Here is a 22,269-nt window from a genome sequence, read left to right on the forward strand (position 1 = left end):
CATTTTTTCCTTTATATTTTCACTTTATTTTCATTATTAAATACAAAAGACAAAAAAAAAAAAAAAAAAGTTGTGTGCTAAACACACACAATGCATCCTTTTATGTATGATACAGGGACTTTTCAGGGATTTCATTCATTTCTAAGAGAGGCCATCAGTCACTTTTAAATCAGTTAATTCAGGAACAATCTCCATCAATCAACAAACTTGTCATTTGTCACATCAACCATATAAAATATGACTGAGACTAAACAAGTCATTCTTATCCATTTGTCAGAAATGGTACACATCATGTCCTGTCATGTCATAGAGGTGTAAGTACATCCACTCCAGCTCTGAGATGGTATCAGTTCACGTGAGGCAAGTTTTTACAGTATGCCTCATCCAACCAGTCTACCGACTGCAGTGTTTCCTCTCCTACTGCAGAGGCTGCTTCAGTTCAAACAGTCCTGTTCCACCTTTGACCACCTTCCCCACCACCAGGCAGGCTGAGGGGGAAACCAGCTGGTCATGTGACCCTGAAAAAAGAGGTTAAAAACAGACTTAACCAAAACAAAATGACAAGGGCAGGGGTCACTTATGGGTACAGGAGACAACTTAAAATCCACATCAGCGAGACGTTGTCATGAAACCTCAAGGAATACAAGATGGTTTAAAGCAACTGTAGTTTTTAAATACTATTCAGTGTTTTGCATACTTTGTTTTCTCTGAATTATCACTGTTATCATCTGTTACTCACCCAGCATGGTAGCCTGTTTGAGGAATTTGTAGCTGGTCTCAAATGTCATCTGCTGCAGAGGGGAGGAGTTGGACCGGATGGCGTGTCGGTTCAACGGCTTATACACACCTTCAAAACACATGTAATCTGCTACCAGTGACAGATGTCTGGGGTCCACCTCAATACCTAGAGACAGGCAGAGCACAAATGAAACCTGAGCGTTTTGTGGTCTGGCATCGGATGTGTGTGTGTGTGCTTGCGTGCGTTACCATAGACAGCAAAGACATCTTTGATCTCCTTCTCTATGACTTTCAGAGCCACTTCAATCCCATAGGTCCTTGCCATGGCATGGACCTCGTTGGAGTACAGTCTGTTGATGTCCAAGATCTGGAGGAGAAAATATGCAAGCTATACATCAACTTCTCTTTCAATCTTCTCTTTGTTTGACTCAACCACAAATATTTGCACGAGATTAAAATAGGTAGAAGAGGAAACGATCGGTGAAACTGTATCTGTTCCACCACGTGCTTATGAGGTGAAAATGTGACTTGACAAAATATATTTGTCAGTGTGTTGAATTTTGGTTGGTTGCAAGCGCTGCCCCGGTCATGTAACTTTTCATAACAATTTGCAGAAACAATATCTAAATTATTAATACACATAGTAAATTGAAACTTTAAATTCCTTAAAACCATCAACCATCTATAGTGCTTTCCAGATATTTTGATATAGATTTAATTTGGAATTTATGTCGATAAATGTTTAAAATATATATATGTAGATTAAATACTTGAAAGCAGCAACAATTAACAAACATTGTTATCTGCAGTCAATAAAGCAAACAAGAAGCCACCAGGATATGTTGATAAGATTATGCCACATAATCTTTGGTCACTTCTAAAGTGTGTCGTATGGTTTTTGTGCATTCCAAGATTAAGTTCTACCCACTTCTCAACAATTGATCTATCATCTATCTACATCATAATGCTTCAGAAAATGCACCTTTTTAAAAAAATAAATAAATAAAAAGGTATATAACATTATACTTCTTTGTCCTATCTGTCCTTAAAACCACAGTGCGGTCTCATCTTTAAACAGAGACGTGTGAACTGAAACCAAAATGTGACTGCCCACATACATCACTGTGCTTAAACATTTCATGCATGTTGATGCCCTCTGTGTTGAGAAAGGTCTCTTTCTCTCCAGTCTTTGTTGTGCTTTCACTGAGCAGGCAGCGAGTCAAGCCTTTGGTCTCCATGATGACAGCATTGTGTGCCAGTGTGGACAGGACTGAAGTCAGGTCGAAGTGCACCTTGCTCACCGGCAACACCAGGTCAACCTATGAAGAAGTTAAAGGGATCGAGGTTTTAACAGTAAACCAACGAGGAGGTCTAACAATGAAGACATCTTAAAGCTGCAGTCTGGTTTAAAACCAGCATAATCTTATCTACCCATGAAGAGGATACAAATGAGTTTAATTTTGATTGGCTGGTATGTGGCCATTGACAAATTGTGTAATGTCTGACACACCGACAAACTGATGTACCAGTATGGAGACATCGGTAAGGACAGCAACAGTATGGTTTAAATATGCTCATTGAACTTGTGTAACCAATTAAAAAATGATGAGCCATCATATGAGCACCGCACGCATTTAAAGAAGAGGAGGTGTGAAAAACTTTTACATTAGTTTGTGTATGTCTGAGAGACAGAGAGGGGGAGTGTGAGGTAATTCTCTGCCACAAAGTCAGAGATATGAATTATATGGCACCTTGCAGCACTACATTATCTGTGTTTTGCTGTGCGATTGTGGTCACAAAGGGCAAGTGACTTCCTACTATCAATGGTTTGATGTTTAGTCAGAAGAAAAACCATGCACATTGCAACAACTGCAATACAAAACCAGCTTGAGCTCAGTGACGAGGTTAAATGAACAAAGTCACTCAATATTTTATACAATTTTCTTTGTAATCAGACTACTACTTATATGCATTTTAAATAGCTTTAACTGTGGAGTCCTTATGGCACAGACAAATAAACTTGGTAAGACTGTGGCTACACCTATGGTAGTGGAAGTAGGATGTCAAAAGGGCTCTGAGTGCCCCTACATTAGATGACTGTCTCTATAGAGGACAATGTTACACCAATCTAATGCATACAGTGCACACTGCAACCAATACAGTTGCGTTGCATTGTATGATTCCAGTGCCCTCAGGATACACATACCATACATGGCTCATTGTTGGCTTCGTACCCTTCAGAACTCATCTTTCAAATAATAATAAGATGAATTATAGCCTGCCTTTTTCCATAAGTCCAACCTAAAATCTGAACATTTAAGTTGAAGGAGTCATATGCTTGTGTAACACAGAAAAACTCACCTCACACCAGAGTTCATGCTCGACATCGTAGCAATATCTCTCTATCGCCGAGTTGGACTGCAGAACGGTGTTTACTCTCATCTGATTCAATGTTTCTTCTTCTCCTACTCTCTTAGCTCTTTTGTTCTTCTTCTGCTTTCCCAGCCCTGCAGACTCGGGCTGGGTCTCCTCCAGAGTATCCTCTGCTTTCTCTGACGCCTCCTCCTCTTCCTCCCCCTGATCTTCTTTATCCTCGCCATCATCACCTCCGTCCTCCTCCTCACTCTCATAGTCCACCTGCAGAGTAAAGAGGAGATGGGCATTAATCATTTTTTATTTGCTTCATTTAGGATTTATTTCTTTACATTTATAAAACGTAATGTGATAAACGTCACAAAATACTTCCTGTGGAATTTTTCTGGCTCTACATGGTTTGACCAGCACAGCTACCTGCATGAAGGCATGTCTTTAACTGATGATGTGCTTAGCTTGTGTAGTGGTCAGAGGAGCAGCTGTAAACACTCTTCCTCTCTGTAGCACTATTGAAAAAAGGCTCTAAAAAGCTCTGTTTATTCATTGGCAAACACGTTTCATTCCCTATAAATTCTTCACATTAAAATCCTTCATTATTTAGTTATTTAAATGCTTTTTTATGAGGCAGCAAAATCAGGAATTGTTAGGCTTCTACCTGCAGTAACTAAACATAACTCCCCTAACAGCTGAAAGTAAACATGACGAAAAATGTAAAATACAGCGGATATCCGAACATAAAAACGGGGACACTGGAGATAAACGACACTAGAATGCCGAATGTGTACACAGGCATAAGTTAAGTCTCCAACAACACAGGCTCATTTATGGGAGAGAAGGTGGGCCTCTTCAGGGTGGGGCAGGAGCATTTTGGACCTACTGCACTCCGGGATAAGGTCCATCTTGGGTGTGGCTTGGTTGAACTTGATGCAGTAAACCTCATCATGATCAACAGAATCACACTAAAGAGGTTCTATTCTGCTTTTTGGGGTTTAGTCTATGCTTTATTGTGTTGACACCATCTGAGAAAAAAAATATATATTTTTTAATTTCAAGTATGTAAATCTATTCTACTAGGACCCCCAAATAAAAGAAGAACCGGAAATAAGCACAATATAACCCCTTTCATTTTACAAGATCATACAATGTTCTGATTTCTAGAAAGAAGGAATCTTTCTTGCAGTAAAACAACTGTCTAAAGTAACTTGTCTTGAAGTAACTTGTAATCTGATTCTATAAATCAGAGACAAATAACAGAAACATAGACTTTAATATCTTTGAAACATCCAGGTTTAAAATCCAACAAGGATGATATGAACGTCGCTGTGTTTTAATATTTGTAATGTTTTTAAAATACAAAATGGTCAACGTAGACAAAAAGAATGCATCTGCAGATCTCATATTTGCAGAAATACACAAGCCAGGACAAACTGAAACATGTGAATCATTGCTTAAGTGGGGTATCTACATTTTTCTTGTCCAAACTAGTCAGTTGCTTTAGCTGTCACCGCTTGTATATCAGGTGAAACTGTCAACCCATAAAGAAACAGAAGATGCGTTTTCAGGATAATAGACGGATTCAGCTGAAACACACAAGTCACTGTATTTACTGTAATACAAAGTATTTCATCCAATTTCATACCTCCTCTTCCTGTTTGTCTTTTCTCTTGGCATCTGAAGCATCGGCGTCTCCTTCGTTTGCCTGGTCATCAACAATCTCTCGATCCTCTTCTCCCTCTCCGTCATCCAACTGAGGAACGTCGACATGACAAAGATAATTCACATTTTTTTGGTATTCAAGGAAAGAAAAGTTTAAAAATGAGCAACACTTATCCTAATAATCCTATAAAGAACTACTGAAATGAAAACACAGACCCCTGCTGTGTCAGCTGTCGCATCACCATCATGCTCCCTATCCCGGAGGGTGGCCTTCCTTGTTTCGACGGCGATGGAGGCCAGCTTGGCACTGCGCTTCTTAATGGCTTCAAGGAGGAGACGGAAAAACCTGGGAGAGCAAACAACCAAACAACGTGTAAAACAGATAAGGTGAGAGGTTAAAATCAAGATATGTCTTAATACATTCCTGTACAGGCCTTACATACACACACACACACACACAGACTGACAGATTCACACACCTTGTTTCCATGAAGTGGAGGATCTGGTGTGGTGTTAGCAGCTTATCATCACTGTAACGGTCAGGAGGCAGGAAACTGAAGGTGACTTTGAACGTCCGCATCCTTTGATTTTCGATCCGCAAAGTTTCTACCACTTCCACCTTCTGCAGCACCTGCTCATACCCGAAACACACACGCAGTGTTGTGGTGGGTTCTAGTTTTTAACGAGTTAAGCATATTACAAGCACAGCTGAAACACAACTCCAGGCATGTGCAAACACAAAGTGAAAAGAAAAGAAAAAAGACATAAGATGGGAAAGATATGAACAATTAGGTTTACAAAGGTATAATACCAGTTTCATGTTTGATAATCTTTTCATTTTACAACATCACAGTATATTGAATTAAATAACTAATTTTATCATGATAAGAACAGAAGAAGAAAAAACAAGATATTTATAGACATAAAGACACATCGTTACCTCAGCAAGACAGACTCTGGTGAGTTTCTTACGGAGAATCTTTGCTCTCTTCAAGGCTTTTTTGTTGTGGAGCACTGGAACGCTCATCATGGGAGTTTTAATGTTGGAGCCGGCCACCATCAGGATCTCCCTCAGTCTGCGAGACAGACAGAGTGTGAGACACTGAGGTACAGTCCAGTGGAGGGCAACTCAGGGAAGAGTAAGCAGACAAAAGTAAGACATTCTGATGTAGGTGTTTTAGGGACATGTATCTTTTTTTAAATAACTCTAGTCAGTCATGAATGAGATTTACAGAGAAAAAAGTTAAACTGTCACATGTCAGACTGAGCCTGCATGCGCTCATACCAAAACGTATTTAATTCTCTGGATTGAACAATCCACAGCGAGGCACAAACATCTGGACTATAGTTCTGCCCAACAGCTTTGTTTGCTCTGTTATCTTAACAGGTCACACATGTAATGGATTTCAGTTAAAAAAATACGTATCTGCAAGCCTACAAGCATTAAAGATAAATCATGTGTAACTGGCTGAAATGGGGAAATCACCTTGTAGACATTATACTTTAACACATGCATTTTCTACATTACATATTTGACAAGCCCGTGCCCGTTAGTGCTATGAGCAGCATAAACTTTGTCCTTTTGTTTTGGTTTCAGTTTGTGAGACACTTTTCTGCTGCTGTTGAATCAAACTTTTTCTGGGACGTTTTAATCTGTATAGAGATCATGACAGTGAAGCGGCTGCTTACTCAGGTGCTGATCACTGACAGCAGAATGCAAAGTGGAAAAAAAAGTGTTGCACACACTGGCTCCATATCAGGCCTTCTTAAATATCAAGCCAATAGTGGTTATGACTCATCTGCTGTAACCGCTCATCTCCCAAGGTGCTCGGTGCAGTTGCTCTTTAATTGTGGTAAGAATGCTGCACGCCATTTTCAGCCACATACTTTCTTTACATCATCACTTTCCTGCGGTTGAGGCAGACAGAAATTATAACATGGGAACAAGTTCATTTTTTTTTAATACTTACTTTTACTTTAATTAATTCCTTTACTTGTTGTTTAGATTTGATTGCTAAGGTGCATTGTACAATGTCTATAAAATAGAGAGATTTAATATTTCATATAGAAAAATAGACTTGCATATTGGCATTGGTGAAAACTACTAAGAGACGCAGCAAAATGACCCACACTTCACCTTGAAACCACTTCTTATTTTAACACATTATTTCAACAGAGTCATTGGAAGCTCTTGCCCACTTTGTGCTCTGCAGAGGTCAAAAAGGAAGCAAGGAGGATTTCAAGACAGCAGCGTGGCACAAAGGCGTGTATTACATTTTTTAGTTTTCGTATCTCAGTTCATTGAAATTAACATTTACCAGAATCTTTGGCACACTATAACACTGTGTTGAAGTTCCTTTTCACATGGCGAGCTTATGCTAGCAAAAAAGGCAGACAGTAACTACTGCAAGGTTAAAAAACACGGCCCATGTTTGAGTCAATCCCGACAGTAGCATTGTAAAATACATGAGTTTTGTAAAAGGACACAAAGGCTGAACCATGTTTAAACGAAACACTTGCATGTAGACATTTATAAAACTTTCTAAGGCTGCATATGTTGTGATAATGTGATCATATGCACAGCAAAGGCAAATAATGAGCTACGTGTAGAGGAGACATTACCGAGGGATTCCCAAAGTGACGTTCATCTCTCCTCTGCCAGCAAAGTGGAAGGTGTTGAGGGTCATCTGTGTGGAGGGCTCACCTATGGACTGAGCTGCAAGCAGACCTACTGCCTCACCTGGATCACACAGTGACCGCTGCCACTTATAGTGCAACAGCTGGCGAAGGCTGAAGACAGAGAGAGACATGGGGCTTATTTCAAATCACAAAAAGACAAAACTGAAAAAAAACAAACATTTTGTTGTGTTTAAGTTCATTTCTTAATCAACAATCATTATTCCAATGGGTTTTCATTTAACACCTCGACCATACTCCCTTCCTGAGGACAATATTTGCCATTCACTGTATGCTCTAGATATGATGCGACCGTGTGAATGTGATTCTGACATTCACTACCTGTCGGCGTCCAGGCTGTCCTCTCTCAGACTGCCTCTGTTCTGCAGGTATTTATCTGTGATGCTGTGAAAGTTTTCAGACACAGATCCGAAGCAGACGTCCGGCCTGAACAAGCTCAGAGAGGGCTCGGGGCAGCGCGAGGACTTCTTGCTGTATTTAGATCTGCTGGCCTCATCCAGAGAGTGCCACTGCTGTATGACCTGCGGAAGGCGGAGAGTTTCAAGTTCAGTCCAACTGGGTTAGACTTGAGGAACAGAGTGTGCCAGCAAACCTGACTAATCTTTTTTACATTTAAATGTGTTGGTTGTTGTCTGTATATACCTGCTGTACGGCCGCATTTCTGCCACAAACATCTGGCTCTGTACTTCGTTCAGTCTGGTTCAGTTTGGCCAACTTCTTTTGGGAAAATAGCAAGAACGCTCCTGACAGAGATTAAGACACAAACATTACATGAATCATTTTCACACAAACGCTGAACAAATGTAGCATATACAACACTTCAATTTCTGGGATTCTGGATGAAATTACCGACGTCCTACTGAAAAATACCTATTCTTATAGAGTTACTCCTCCAATTGTCCATGTTGAAGTGTGTTTACAGGTCTTGAGGAGTACTACTGCATACGTTAAAAAAGTAGTAGAAAGCCTGTTGCGGCTCCAGAGCAAGCTGCGTATAGTGATAAAGTGCTACCAGTGGTATCATACAGTGGTTAAGTTGCACTGTGGGTAATGTAGGCAGAGGGTTTTGGAAAGCAGGCCACATGTCGAGCATCAAACTCTTATAACACTGCTGGACCCATCATGAACAGTTTAACAACAAATGATTCAAATCGACACAGCAGAACCTGACATATCCACCGAGCGACATCACTGGAGGCAATTTCTTAGATTACAGCAGCTTCCTCTGAATCCACAATACTACAATACTACAGTAGAATGCAGCAGAACCCACTGGGACTTCATGTGAAGGACTGGGTAAAATTGGTGGCGTAACAGTTGTTAACATGAGAACGTCATGATTACAGCAGTATGGATTCATAGAGCAGTAAGTTTAAAGTCATATTTAGTCAACTTAAATACATATCTAAAAATCTGATTATGAATCAGACAGATGTGCTTGTGCCTTACTACAAGTCAAACTTTGCTATTTACCTCTCCGTGGACATGCCACCTCTCTCTTTGTTTTCCAGCGCTGGATAGCTGCAAAGTGCTGATTGGCGGTCTGAGGGTCCAAACGTGCCAAAATCTCATCCAGACCCTGGGACCTCCTGATCACCTAACAGGAATGTGGACACACACGGCTGTTTTTTTGTTTTTTTTTCTGTTCAGGTTAATTTTCTACCAAAAGTGTTAGAATGTGTGTTGTAATCCATCTCTGACTCAAACAGTGAAGACTTGACAGTCTTTAGACAGAGCTGCTTTGTGCTGATTGAAAAGACTGTGTGAACTAGAGGTGAGCACTATTATCAAAAACAAACAGCACTGCCAGGAAGGAAGTTCGTGTGTGCACCGCTATAAACAAACAGAACCACACAAAGAGAAGCTAAATGGATTCATTTTCGATTCATCTTCTACACGTGGCTCAAAATTAAAAATGGGAAATTGTAAAATATTACAGTACATACAGAACAATATTTTAGTAATCATACCATACTAAAATGTGCCACAACAGAAGGGCAAATTCAGATAAGCCAAATTAGTAATTGAAAATGTACTGTGTCGAACATTTTGGATGATTTTAAAAATTAAAAATCTGTATCACTCTCTTGTCTTTGTGTTTAGCAGGGTGCTAAAGCCAGGATCCTGTTAGCCTAGCGCAACATAAAGACTTGAAGCAGCGGAGAACAGCTAACTCGATTTTGTCCAAAGTTCTAAAATACACTTGCTCACACCTCTAATGCAGGGGGTATTTTTTTAGCGTTGGTAAGAGTAAGTTAATCACTTCCTGCTGCCTCCAGTCTTTATGCTCAATCCTCTGTAACTGACGCACTGCTGTGAGAGTAGCATCAAGATTTTTATCAACGTATACGAAAGGTAGATAACGTGCATATCTTATGAAATGTGATTGAAAATATTACTACAGAGATTAATTATAAGGTTTACATTTACATTACTGAACGTCAGAGTAGCATTAGTCAGTGCAGTAGTGCAGCTCATCCCACTTAATGTTTGTGTGTAGTACATATTTATCCCCAGTGGCCATGTTAGAGCACCACGGGGCCCATGAACTACATCCTCACTGTTGCAACCGTTTTGGCCAGTGGCATCCACTGAAGAGGAAGCACTGAATTTGACAAGGCTGCAGTATTTTTAAATGCTAATGGAGCCAGTAGTTTAGCTGCAGTATAAGATCAGTTCAAGTCAGGTTAAACCTCTGTTGACTGGAACAAAGAAATGTGTTTTGATACACCACATTGCCATCGTCAGGAGCTGTGGTTAAACCTGCGCCCAGTTACTGGGTTGTGTAGGAATCTCCCCAATCAGAATAATGAAAACTGCAGCTGTGGGTTAACCAGAGTTTGTAGTAATAGAACTCAGCGTATACAATTTCTAATCTTTCACAATTCATGAACATTTATGCCAAACCAATGTGCAGTGTATTGAAAATGTGTATCTTTAGTCCTAGTTATAGGATAGAGATTATCTGACTTCAAGAGGTCTATATTTCTTATTTTGTGTTCTTCAGTATCAAAGTAATCAGAGAATTGTTGTCTGAACATCTGTGGTGTTAATTTACCAAAATTCTAAGAGAATATGAGGCTAAAGCTTGTATGTAAACATGTTTGTCCACCAAATCAAATTGAAACTAAAAAGCTACAATCAAATCAAGTGTAAAATAAGAAATGTGGTGATCTTCTCATCATTTGTTTTTATAAGATATGTGCACTCATCAAGGTGTTCTCAACAAAGCAAAAAAACAGACTGAACCATCAGAAAGACATAAACAAATAGACATAAAAACATGTTTATATATGCAAAGTGCATTCAGACCATTTTCTTGTTGTCTAAAATTCCAACAGCCTTCTTTACGTGCATGTGATGATTCATGACACGTTCACGCCATCTTTGTGTTTTGTTCTCCTTTACCTCATAGTTGTCCTCTATGAAGGGGAACTGTCTCGGCTGGAGGAACTGAGTCTTGGGGATATCCAGGCCATCTTCACCGTACAGGAACTGGACCACAGATCCATCGCTGTCCCTCACCGTCAGATCGTACTGCACTACCAACCCCTCCAAATGCTTTATGACACATCTGCAATATAGGTATCAGGAGGGGATAATGCAGTCTAAGATGAGTTCCTTCAGTCTGGAGTGGTTTTGTGTGAGTTCACATCATGGCGATTTTATAAATATGCTCCACTGGTTCAGATATATTTCACACTACAAAATAATGAATACAGTGGCTCCTTTGCAAAAGCCATGTGGGAGCAGCACATCTGTGATCTCAGTTTCTTAAGTGTGAGTTTAGTATTAGTCAGTGCAGTTGCGCAACTCATCCCACTTAATGTTTGTGTGTAGTACATATTTATCCCCAGTGGCCATGTTAGAGCACCACGGGGCCCATGAACTACATCCTCACTGTGGCAGCCGTTTTGGCCAGTGGCATCCACTGAAGAGGAAGCACTGAATTTGACAAGGCTGCAGTCTTCTTAAATGCTAATTTACTGAGGAGTGGTCATCATGGAGTCAGTAGTTTAGCTGCAGTATAAGCTAAGTCAGGCTAAACCTCTGTTGACTGGAACAAAGAGGTGGTCGTGGATGTCCAGATTATGTACAGTTATAAGGTACTCGGGGCAGAACTGTTAGAAGGCAGTGACATACAGTCATAAAGACAGCTCTGAGACACAGCGTCATACTGCTTGCCCCTGCTTCTGCAAACATCAAGCTGTTCTGACCCATGCTCACTTACACAGCGGTAAACAATGTAATCCGTCCTGGCCGTCTGCTCCAAACAGCATAAAAAACACAGAATAGGAGCAACAATCTGGAAACTCGAATAATTTTCTCTTCTTTCTCATCCAGGACTTGAATCAACTAAAATCACATTCATTACTTTTCCACATTGCATAGGAACCCCTTTGAATCATATCAGATGTGAATGCATTGCCTTTGCACACTCATGTGACCACAATTTAAAGGCGGTTTACGTTACCTCTGCAGGTATCCTGATCTCGATGTTTTCACAGCTGTGTCAACCAGTCCCTCTCTGCCAGCCATACAGTGGAAGAAAAACTCCTGAGCACAACAGGATTATAAGAATAGTCACGTATCACGAAGCTGGAATAAAATGTTTGTAGAGCTTAACTCATTAAGTCACAGCAGGGGTACTCATAAAAAGGAGAGTTTTTATGTGAGCCATTTGGCATCCCTGTTGACAAAAATCAGTCCACTACACAACATTTTCACACTCTCTTCATGTACCTGTGGTTTGATGCCTGTGAGGAACCTTCCTGAAACAAAGCCCCCAGCACCGGGTGCAGGGTCGTATGGCTGGAAGCAAGGCAAGGATTTCCCAGAAGGCATCAGTGGAGGCCTACGGCCCTCCAACTCAATCTGACCTAGTAGACATGAAATCTGGAAAACACACAGGCACACATATGATTTCATGACATTTTACTGAATAATAATAATCAGTACAGAATGATGTAAGGATAAATTTAAGGTGAGTGTGTTTGTGTGTGTTTCTGGTGGTGTCTGGGGGGGTACCTGCATGGTGTTTACAGTAGATCCCTTGGCTCCCGATTGGACCATCAGCTGGAGGTTGTTGTCTGGGAAAGAGGTGTGGAGTCCTACAGGCATGCACACCTTTGAACACACATGACACACTCCTTTTAAAAATTGTGCATTTTGGAAAATGTAGTCCACTTATTGGATAAAGTGAAGCAAAAAGCTAAATGAAATTATACACAACAAAACTGCCAGACTCAAACAGGAACTATAAAGTCTATTTTGAACAGTACTCCTTTGCAGCACATCTGAAAATCAGTGAAGAAGAGGCCAAAGTGGAATGATGACAAATGAAAGGACAACACAGCAGGCATGCACACAGACTTGCCTTCAGACTTGACATGTTTCACCTTGGCTAGTGTTAGCTGCATTGGGCTGTTATTGTTATTTTTGACATAATGAGGGAGAGGTGCACTAGCATCAACAAAATAAGTGACACATTCTGACAACACAGCTACTCTGCCAATCCTTGCAATGTTTAATTGTCATTTGACGGGCTCTTACTGCTGTTGGACTTTTTTTCACCTAACCTGAACTTGGCACGGCCTGATGAAGTGGCTCATTTGGCTGTGTTTGTCCTGCATATCAGTGGCTTTGCGCAATTTTGGTACTACTCCAAGTATTCCATGGCTTTCACCATAAGCAGGTTTGAGTGAAAGGAAAAGTCAGGTGTGTTAGTTCCAGCCATGATTTGACGGTTCTGCCCAGGCACACATCTGTCGGGAATGAGATGAATGCCATCTTGAATGTAACGCTTGCTTGTATCACTCAGGTACTGTCTCCTACAGACAGTAGAAATGTTGAAAATATCCAATCAACAATGTTCTTGTATATAGTTCAAACTGACTGAACTGGTCTAAACACAGTACAATGAACACATTTCATGAAAAAGGGAAATTTGTGGTTTCTACTTGTTAAGTGTTTGAACATGGCATAAACACTGCAACATGGAGGTGGGAATATTGGATTTGATGGTGTGAAATGTCTGTGCACATGAGGAAACAACACAGACATGTGGTGTTGTTTTGTTTGAATAGTTTTTGAATTGATGCAATGCATGAATAAAAAGGAGACGAGAATGTTCGATAGTTATTTAAAGTAATACCCCCAGAGCAGAAACATCTTTACACCTGGAACTATCCTACAGGAACTAAGCTGAATACAGATATTCATCCCAATCGTTTTTCATTTGACAATGCTGGTACTGTGCGAGCCAGTGGGAGTAATCAGAGTTAGTGCATCAGTCACTGTTTGATGTGGTACTGCTAACAGTAGTGCCACTTACCTTGTTAATGTCATTGTTCACTTGGTTGGCCACTTCCTTGAACTTGTGGTCAGCCATGCTGAAGTCCCTCTGGTCTGGGTTGAGGTGGGCGTCCTGCCAGCGACTCTGAGCCTCAGCTTGATCCACATTAGAGGGCAGGTTGAAGGCGGCCTGGATCGCCTTACAAACAAAAAAAGGAAAAAATATGCTTTTCATACGAAATAAGAAGATCGCCAATCATTTTAACCGAGATGTATTTCACTGAAAGTAGCTTTGACTGATACTTTTATATGAAGGACAATGTGAAAACAATGTGACAGTTTAAAAAACCTACAGAGAGTTATCACTTAAATCTGCAGCTTCACTTGGATTTTCTGAGATTTACGGTGAGTTTCAGCTCATTGTTTGGCTGTCCTGCCACAATTTCACAGAAAACAGTGGAACATTTAGCAGTTAAACAGCCAGACGCCCTAAGGTTTCCAGTCATAATTAAAGCCACAATGTAAGAATGAGAAAAATTCTGACTCTGGCACCAACCATATGGCTGTTTGATTAAAGACAAACAGCCATGGATACTGCCAAATCCACTTAAAACACTAAGATATAGAGCTATAAAAACAGACTGCACCAGTGAACATGCAGTGTTGACTGAAGAATAGTACTCAAAGCTCATTAAGTGTTTGTGTTTGTGTGTAGTACATATTTATCCCCAGTGGCCATGTTAGAGCACCATGGGGCCCATGAACTACATCGTCACTGTTGCAGCCATTTTGGCCAGTGGCATCCACTGAGGAGGAAGCACTGAATTTGACAAGACTGCAATACATTTAACTGCTTACTGTGGACTAGTATGTTAGATTTTATGAGGAGAGTTTATTTCCCCAGAACAAGCTGGTGTTTTAACTCACTTTGGTGCCAATCTTCAGTGATTCTTGAATGATTTTCTTCCTCTGCCTGTTGGCGCCCGGTTTCACCAGGATGTCTTCCACACCTGGACACAAATATAAGTTAAGGTCACACAATACCCCTTCTTCTAGCTTCTATTATACACTAAAACTGACAAACAGAAACCAGTGACGTTGCAATTAGTCAGAAAGACAACAAATGGCACCGGTGTGTGTGTTTGGTTTACTGTTTACTGTCATCTGTATCTATCTCACCCAGAGTAAAGCCTCTGTACAGCTGCAGGTAAGCAGTGAAGAGTCGAGCCAGACAGCTGAGCAGTTTGCCACTGGTCTGCCCTCCATACAGCTCATAGCAGCAGTGGACCAGACCATAGGCTGAGGAGCCGTAGTGAGCTTTGTCCAGAACCCCCACCAACAGCTCGCCCTCACGAATCACCACCTTAGAGGCAAATACATTTAAAACATCAATCTGTCGGATACTTTATCAACCATTTTTAAATTCTTCAATATGGTGTGTGTGTCTGTCTGTCTGTCTGTCTGTACCTGTGAGTCACACATGCTGTCAGGTTTGTAGCCTGGAGCGGCTCTTGGTGGGACTTGGATCCATGCTTTACTGGGGATTTTTGATTTGCCAACCAGGTTAAGAGGCACAGCATTCGGTGGGATTACATTCAGCAGGAGTGTGGACACCACCTACGGGAAACAAAACACTCATGACACAACTGAGCTTGCAGTGGCATTAAATTATTTTAGATACAGTTGTGTTTTTCTGGAATATAGGACAAGATAAAAGCTGAAGAGTTCCTACTGAAACAGAGAGTTAGAGGTTCAAATACCGACCTGCTTTCCTGTCCACAGTTGCTGTGGTTTTAGGATGGCTGGTGGCAGCAGTTTAACTCTGCCTGGTTTGTCAGTGAGTCCTCTGTACACCAACTCAATGTATTGGACTCTGGTGAAGAAACAGCCTCTTATCGTCATCCTCGTACCCGAAACCATGTGGTCCTGGATGAGACCTGCTAAAGGTTTACCGTCCTGAAGACAGAGAGAGAAAATGTAACATGACATGTAAGTTTGCTTTTTAATAATTATCTAAAACATTTACTCATAGAAAACAGCCTTCAAGAAGACCAGTGTTTGAATAAAAAACTTAAAATATCAAATATTCAACACTCAGTTGTCAAATTTTAGTGGGCGAATAACACCACCTACTGGCCAAAAGTTGCCATATCCCTTACAAACACCTCACCTTTTTTAAATCTCCAGGTAATATATTTTGGACATAGTCACATTATTTATTGCAAACAGATCAAATCGCCAAGGCATACCCTGAAGAGCTGTCTTCATTTTGATAGCAGTTTGTCCTTATTACGTGACCTTTTAGTGCGAGCTAAGTGGCATTGAAAAGGGGGCAGGTGCAGCCCCACTTCCAACGATACTGTTCCTGTTTGCAAGATGCATTACTGGACTGCACCAGGTGTCGGTGAACATTCGCTCAGTGATAACCACTCTCTAGGATTAATCAACATTATCGGTGTCCACTGCAAATTACTGGTACTCTTGACTGGTTCGCTTAATCTTACTAAATGTTTGTGTTTGTGTGTAGTACATATTTATCCCCAGTGACCATGTTAGAGCACCACGGGGCCCATGAACTACATCTTCACTGTGGCAGCCGTTTTGGCCAGTGGCATCCACTGAGGAGGAAGCACTGAATTTGACAAGGCTGCAATATTTCTGACTGGACTAGTGCATTAAAGGTTTTCCCTTTATTTGTTTGAAAAAGGCACTTTATGTCTCGTTTTTGAAGGCGCTCTACACATGTGCACACAGGGCATTCAGTGTATACTAGGGGTGGGAAATAATTTCGACTCTTCGATGCATCGCAATTCTCTCTAGAATGATTATGTGTCGATGCAGATACGTTAATAATCGGAATTTTAAAATTGAAATGAGTTCGCCCGCTGCAACATTCAGTTCAGTTCAGAAAGCGCCTGCTGATTTTCTGCTGTACACACATGCGCAAGCTGTTTGTGTTTGAGCGGCACCAAAATAGCTGCAATGGCTAGCACCAAGCCTATAAGACCAGCACCAACTTCTTTGAAAGCCAAAACTGTATGGCAGCATTTTTTTTTAAAATCATGCATGGAAATGTACACAAAAAAAATTGTTGCATCGAGATGCATCAATAATCGGTTTAGAATTGAATCGTTGACCTCAGAATCGGAATCGAATTGAATCGTGAGGTCCCAAGAGATTCCCACCCCTAGTGTATACCACATTAGATTTAACATCAGTAACGGAAAAAACTAAAGAGAGTTAAGTTTGCCAGAACAAACGAGTGCTTTCACTCAGCCTTGCAGATCACTTTTTAGGAGTTAGCTATGGCTGCTTAACGTGCTTTATAAACAAAGTTTAGTTGAGTTAAAAAGTGATTAAATTAATATAATAAATAGCTCTGTTTTGAGATTTGATCAGTAGTTCAGACCAATTGAATAGGCATGATGTCAATTAGCATACAACAACTCGCCACCACCATTAACTACCACTAGTAATGATAATGTGGCGCAAAACAGTCTTTCTGCTTTATTTGGCCAGCTGAACTCAGAAGAGCACAAGTCGTGTGTGTGTGTGTGTGTGTGTGTGTGTGTGTGAACCCACCTTGGGGACGAGGTACTGCTGGTCAGTGCTGACTAGCGTGTAGGCCTCTGCTCTGGCCAGCTCACTCTGCGGGAAGTGCGCGTTCATTTCGTCCCCGTCGAAGTCAGCATTGTATGCCTTACAGTTTGCATAGTGGAGCCTCAGAACCTGTAACATCCAAATCAGACAGAGGACAACTTGTTGGACACTTTGCTTGTATAATACATCACAATGACAAAAGTTAGCCAGCACAGGTCAGATGGTACCTTCTCTCCTGGTAAGATGCGAGCACAGTGGGCTTGTATTGAGGGTCTGTGCAGAGTTGGCTGTCTGTTCAATAACAAAACATCTCCGTTCTTTATGTGACGATTCACCTGGACAGACAGGAGGACAACAGAGGGTTAATTCACACCGCAGGGGGTACAAGGTTTTGAAACTGTCTAAGTCTGACTTACTATCTTCATGGGCATCTTATGTGGTCCGGGACAGGGCGTCAGCAGTTGCTTAGCAACAGCTTCTCTCTGTGCAAGACTGGTAGGTGATAGGATGGTTCTCCTGCCGTCCTCGTTTATCACCATGGAAGCTCCGGGGTGGACGTTTGGCCCATTGAGAACGGCCTGACGGAGCTCCTTCACGTTCCATGGAGTGACAGGCTGGGGGTAGGTCAGCTTGGTGGCAAACACCTGCAGGAGCATGGAGGAGACATTGATATTATTAACATCTTCCCTTCCTCAATAAGCTTGGCACTCTGTCTTTAAGGAACAAATAAATCTGAAACACTGTTGGATGTACCATAGGTATTCCTATCTCGTTGGTTCCGATGTACATGTCTGGACAGATGACAGATCGCGCAGCGTAGTCCACTCGTTTTCCCATCATATGTTTCCGGAACAGTCCATCCTTCTTCTCCAGGATCTGGAAGGGGAGAGGTGACAGTTAGGACACTGGATTTTTAAAAAAATGTTTTATCTGTGAACAAAAAGCAAAACAAAAACTCATTAGAGTGCAATATCTGTGTATATGATACCTGTCTGATTCCAGGGTATTTCTCCGTCATCATTTTGTCCATGTCACTGTCAAAGACGATGTTAACGTGAGTCTGTAGTCGGATCCAGATGTTGTACAGTTTATCTGTTAATGTCACCCCAGGGATCCCTGACAGAAACGTCTGGTCTACCTGTTCAGAAGCCTGAGAGGAACAAGAGAGGATAGACTGACTTGTCCTGTATCACAAAAATAACCATGTTTTCACTGGATATATTTATTATACATGAATAAAAAAATATAAAAAAGGGGTATGGAGACAGACATGTAAACCGCTGCCGCACACAAATTTCATGTTACCTCTTCCTCCTGAGCAATTTTCTCCCCAGCTATGAGAGCCAGAAGTTTCCTTATGATTCCACAGTCCTTCATGACAGCCTGCATGTTGACTGTCTGACCGTTTGTAAACATCTGGTCACCCAGCCGATTGATTGGGCGATACCTGACAGGGAAAGAAGGAAAGACGTGATAAAGCACTATAAATCACACAACCCAGGCCAAGATAAATATTTCTGATATCTCCCACTGTATACAAACTAGCTATATTTAGGCTGAGATTAATCTGAGTGTGTGTCCTTTATACCTTATACATGCTTGATTTGCCTTTATGTTATCAAAGAAAATTGTGGTAGTGATTGTTGACTAGGTCCTACTAATATTTGTACAGTCATTGTACCAGCAGTTCAGTGATCACTCTGTACCTGCAAGGTGGGACCACCAGCAGGTCCAGGAAAAAGAGGTCTGGGTTGAACACTTCCTCGCCCTCCTCTGACACCGTCGCCTCGTCCAGCCCAGCGAAGAGGCACTTCAAGAAGAAAGCTGGGAGAGAGAGAGGAGGTATTTGTCAGATATTGAAAACACTTCCTCATAACAGCCTGGATTGATTCAGACTTTGGTAGTTTTTGATTTTCTGCTACTTTGTATCCACAAAAAATATAAATTTCAATGCACAACACATTTGATAACAAAAAGAGAAGCATTATTCATATGCTCAAATGTTGGCTGAAATGATTTTAATGTTTCATTATTTCATTCATTTCATTAATGTTTGGATCTATGATTGAATTTAACAATTTGTATAAATAAACTATCTGTTTAATTGCACGAGTTGTATTAGTGTTTGTGTCAATGGGCCCGGGGACTGCAGATGGAAAGTCGTAGCTAAATCTCATACATCACATCTCTTGTCTGTGTATGAAATCAATCACCAGTTAATTTTTACCTTCTTGCTCCCACAGTTTGTTGATGTGTTCCCGAGCGGTACTAGCTGTCAGGTACACTCTCTTACCAGCCATCAGATCATCTACAAGAAGACAAGAGCACAATGAGCAGCATGTTGGTGCAGAGTTACAGGTTACAGACCATTTCCAAGTGCACAAATAACGTCTCCGACAAATCACCTCCTCATTTAGAAGTTAACAATGGTTTTAATCTCTGTCTTCTTTAGCCCACTGTTAGTACAATAGTGAATAACGTGTACAAAACATATCAAAATTCTTAAAATAAAATATTACATACCATCAGTGGTGCCAGTGGTCTGTGCTCCTGATGGCATTGTGACAATCAGCTTACTGTTATGTTCCCGACGCACTGTGAACCTGCCGCTCCTGCGCACACAACATAAAACCACCAGTTGGTATACAGCACCGTATATACACTCAATACCTCTCTAAGCATTTGAATGATAATTCAGTCCAATGCATCATAATTATTACCTGCAGTACGGGCACTTCCTTGTTTTCATGTGGATCCGCCAGAAGTCATTTATCAGACTGCTTTTCTTTTCAACAAGGTGTTTAATCTGAAGAAACACATACAAACGCGTTATTAAGTCAATGTGTGTTAGATAGGATGCATGGTACAGTTGAAATTATTGTATATCATTTGTGCATATGATTGTGATTCAGTGTCACGTGTGGTTTAGTGTGTGCTCACCGGCTTGATGTTTTCTGAACCTTCAGCGTTCTCTCCAACTATCAGATCTGTAAACTCCTGCAGCACCTGCTGGATCTCATCTCCGGTGGCTTTGGGACTCTCCTCTAGGTACTAACACACACACACACACACACACAAACACAGAGACACAAACACGCACACACAGTTCACACAAATCAATAAAGCAGAACTGAAAACGGTTGATCTACAATGACTATAAAACAGCATAAAAGGAATATTAGCTAGAGAGCAATCTACAATTAGTTCAAAGACAAATAAAAAATATGTATTCAACATATCCACATAAAACAAAAAATATGTACATCGCAATTCTCTCCTCCACATCAATCATCATCATGGCTGCTTTCTTTTGCTGTGCTGTAGTCTATGCACTCCTGCCATAATTAGTTTGCACAGCCAGTATAAACCCACCTGGTTGAGGACTTGTTCTATCAGGTAGACCTCCTGCATGGCTCCAAGGTCCAGTAACTTCAGCTGGTTCAGCAGCAGGTGGATGGCAGCTCGGGGACATGTTAACATGTGACACGACAGACAGGAACCGCGCATCAACAGGTAGAGTTTCTGATGAAGGAGAGCCGCAGGAGGAGAAAAGAAAAACAGAATAAAAACTTTAAAAAAAATAAATAAATAAAACCACAGAAGCAGTTTCACTGGACCAAGTTTCAGAATATGGTTTAAATGTTAATACTGATTTACCAATTGGACCCTTAGGCTGATCAATCTACTCCACTATCACAACCAACAGTTTTAGCTGCAACTTTTAATCAGTTTAAGTGTCTACAATTAAATCAAGTGTCAACTATTTTCACAATCGATTAATAGTTCTAGTAAGTCGTACACATGTGCATACTGCATTTATAGTATGTATTGTTTGAGGGATGTATTTGTGGACAGGCTCACATCAAAAAACAGTGGGTTGTACACAGGCAGAGGAAGCTCAACATGTCCCAGGTGTCCCGGACAGTTGTTGAAGTCCTGACAGCAGGTTGAACACGCCTGGTAAAAACAAAAACACACAACAAAATTAAAAACGTGTTTGTTGAAATTTAAAACTTACAACCATAAACTTTATAAACAGAGACTGAAGTCAGCATCAGACTTACTGATGGCTTGTTACAAATGTGTCATTACTGTACTGTACATAACACAGTTTGTATGTTATGTGATCCAGTAGAGATGTACCTCTTTAATATCTGCAGGCCCAAGGGCCAGATCGTACAGGCTGTTCGGGGCCACATTCCCAACAGCATCGAGGAACCTGGAGTTAGTGATCGTTTTCACACTCAACTTCCTGCACAGGAGATGAGAGGAGTGCATTATTATCACTGTTTTTATTACTTCCACCAGCGACTCTGTTATAGTCAGTTATACTGGATTCTTGTCAACCCTGGTCATGCAGTGGATAGCAGCTATATTGGTGTCATCAATATTTAGTATTAGTCTGTTAAGTGTCGCAAGTGAGCCAGATCTCACCCCAGCTCATTAATAGAAAATATCATACAGAAAGTTGAGAATCATTTCTACCAAGTTAAATGGAAATAGAGGACAAAAAGTCAGCAAAGACACTTGATATGCAGGGTAAGTTTATTTTACAGTCACAGTTGCTGATTTTGCACTCAAGACAAAAGTATGAAGCGCACACACTAACTCCTAGCAAGCTGAATGTGAGTAATATAAACGTTATAGCATGCTGCTATTAGCAGGCATGTTGTTTTGAACTCATGTTTAGCATTGAAGCCAAACGCTAACATGATATCGCTCACCTTATCTCTTCGGCAGAGTACATGCCAAACGACATGCCCTCCAGACGCCGCCATGGCACGTCTTTTCCAAACAACATTTTGGAGACTTATCCACACTTTATGCTGTATCTTGCTGTAAATTCATGGCGCACGGTTCAACCACATGCGTAGCAAGTTGCTGCTGGATTACACGTGGGACGGCCAAACT

At 41.0% G+C, this 22,269-nt stretch overlaps 1 protein-coding gene and 4 non-coding genes across 5 annotated transcripts; all 5 read right to left on the reverse strand.

Moving 5' to 3' along the window:
• Positions 1-68: 68 nt before the first annotated feature.
• On the reverse strand, positions 69-22,260 carry polr1a (RNA polymerase I subunit A). Its single transcript, XM_037076419.1, has 37 exons — positions 22,083-22,260; positions 21,502-21,610; positions 21,220-21,315; positions 20,731-20,880; positions 20,299-20,409; positions 20,079-20,164; positions 19,882-19,970; positions 19,586-19,666; positions 19,065-19,182; positions 18,664-18,805; positions 18,347-18,508; positions 18,112-18,234; positions 17,775-18,002; positions 17,586-17,693; positions 17,341-17,487; positions 15,523-15,714; positions 15,226-15,375; positions 14,938-15,121; positions 14,686-14,768; positions 13,799-13,957; positions 12,493-12,591; positions 12,208-12,360; positions 11,939-12,021; positions 10,873-11,038; positions 8,938-9,061; positions 8,107-8,207; positions 7,786-7,985; positions 7,390-7,557; positions 5,708-5,843; positions 5,247-5,398; positions 4,984-5,113; positions 4,751-4,858; positions 3,100-3,375; positions 1,857-2,057; positions 988-1,105; positions 740-904; positions 69-518 (listed from the first exon to the last, which is right to left on the reverse strand). The coding sequence occupies exons 1-37, from the start codon at positions 22,157-22,159 to the stop codon at positions 418-420; spliced, it is 5,076 nt and encodes a 1,691-aa protein (XP_036932314.1). The 5' UTR covers positions 22,160-22,260; the 3' UTR covers positions 69-417.
• On the reverse strand, positions 9,953-10,089 carry LOC119008171. Its single transcript, XR_005071352.1, has one exon. It is a non-coding gene; the product is annotated as a small nucleolar RNA SNORA5 (small nucleolar RNA).
• On the reverse strand, positions 11,293-11,429 carry LOC119008177. Its single transcript, XR_005071357.1, has one exon. It is a non-coding gene; the product is annotated as a small nucleolar RNA SNORA5 (small nucleolar RNA).
• On the reverse strand, positions 14,462-14,598 carry LOC119008178. The gene has a single exon (XR_005071358.1). It is a non-coding gene; the product is annotated as a small nucleolar RNA SNORA5 (small nucleolar RNA).
• Positions 16,274-16,410, reverse strand: LOC119008176. The gene has a single exon (XR_005071356.1). It is a non-coding gene; the product is annotated as a small nucleolar RNA SNORA5 (small nucleolar RNA).
• Positions 22,261-22,269: the final 9 nt, after the last annotated feature.

This window comes from Acanthopagrus latus, chromosome 18, assembly GCF_904848185.1.
Source record: "Acanthopagrus latus isolate v.2019 chromosome 18, fAcaLat1.1, whole genome shotgun sequence".
Taxonomy (NCBI): Eukaryota; Metazoa; Chordata; class Actinopteri; order Spariformes; family Sparidae; genus Acanthopagrus; species Acanthopagrus latus.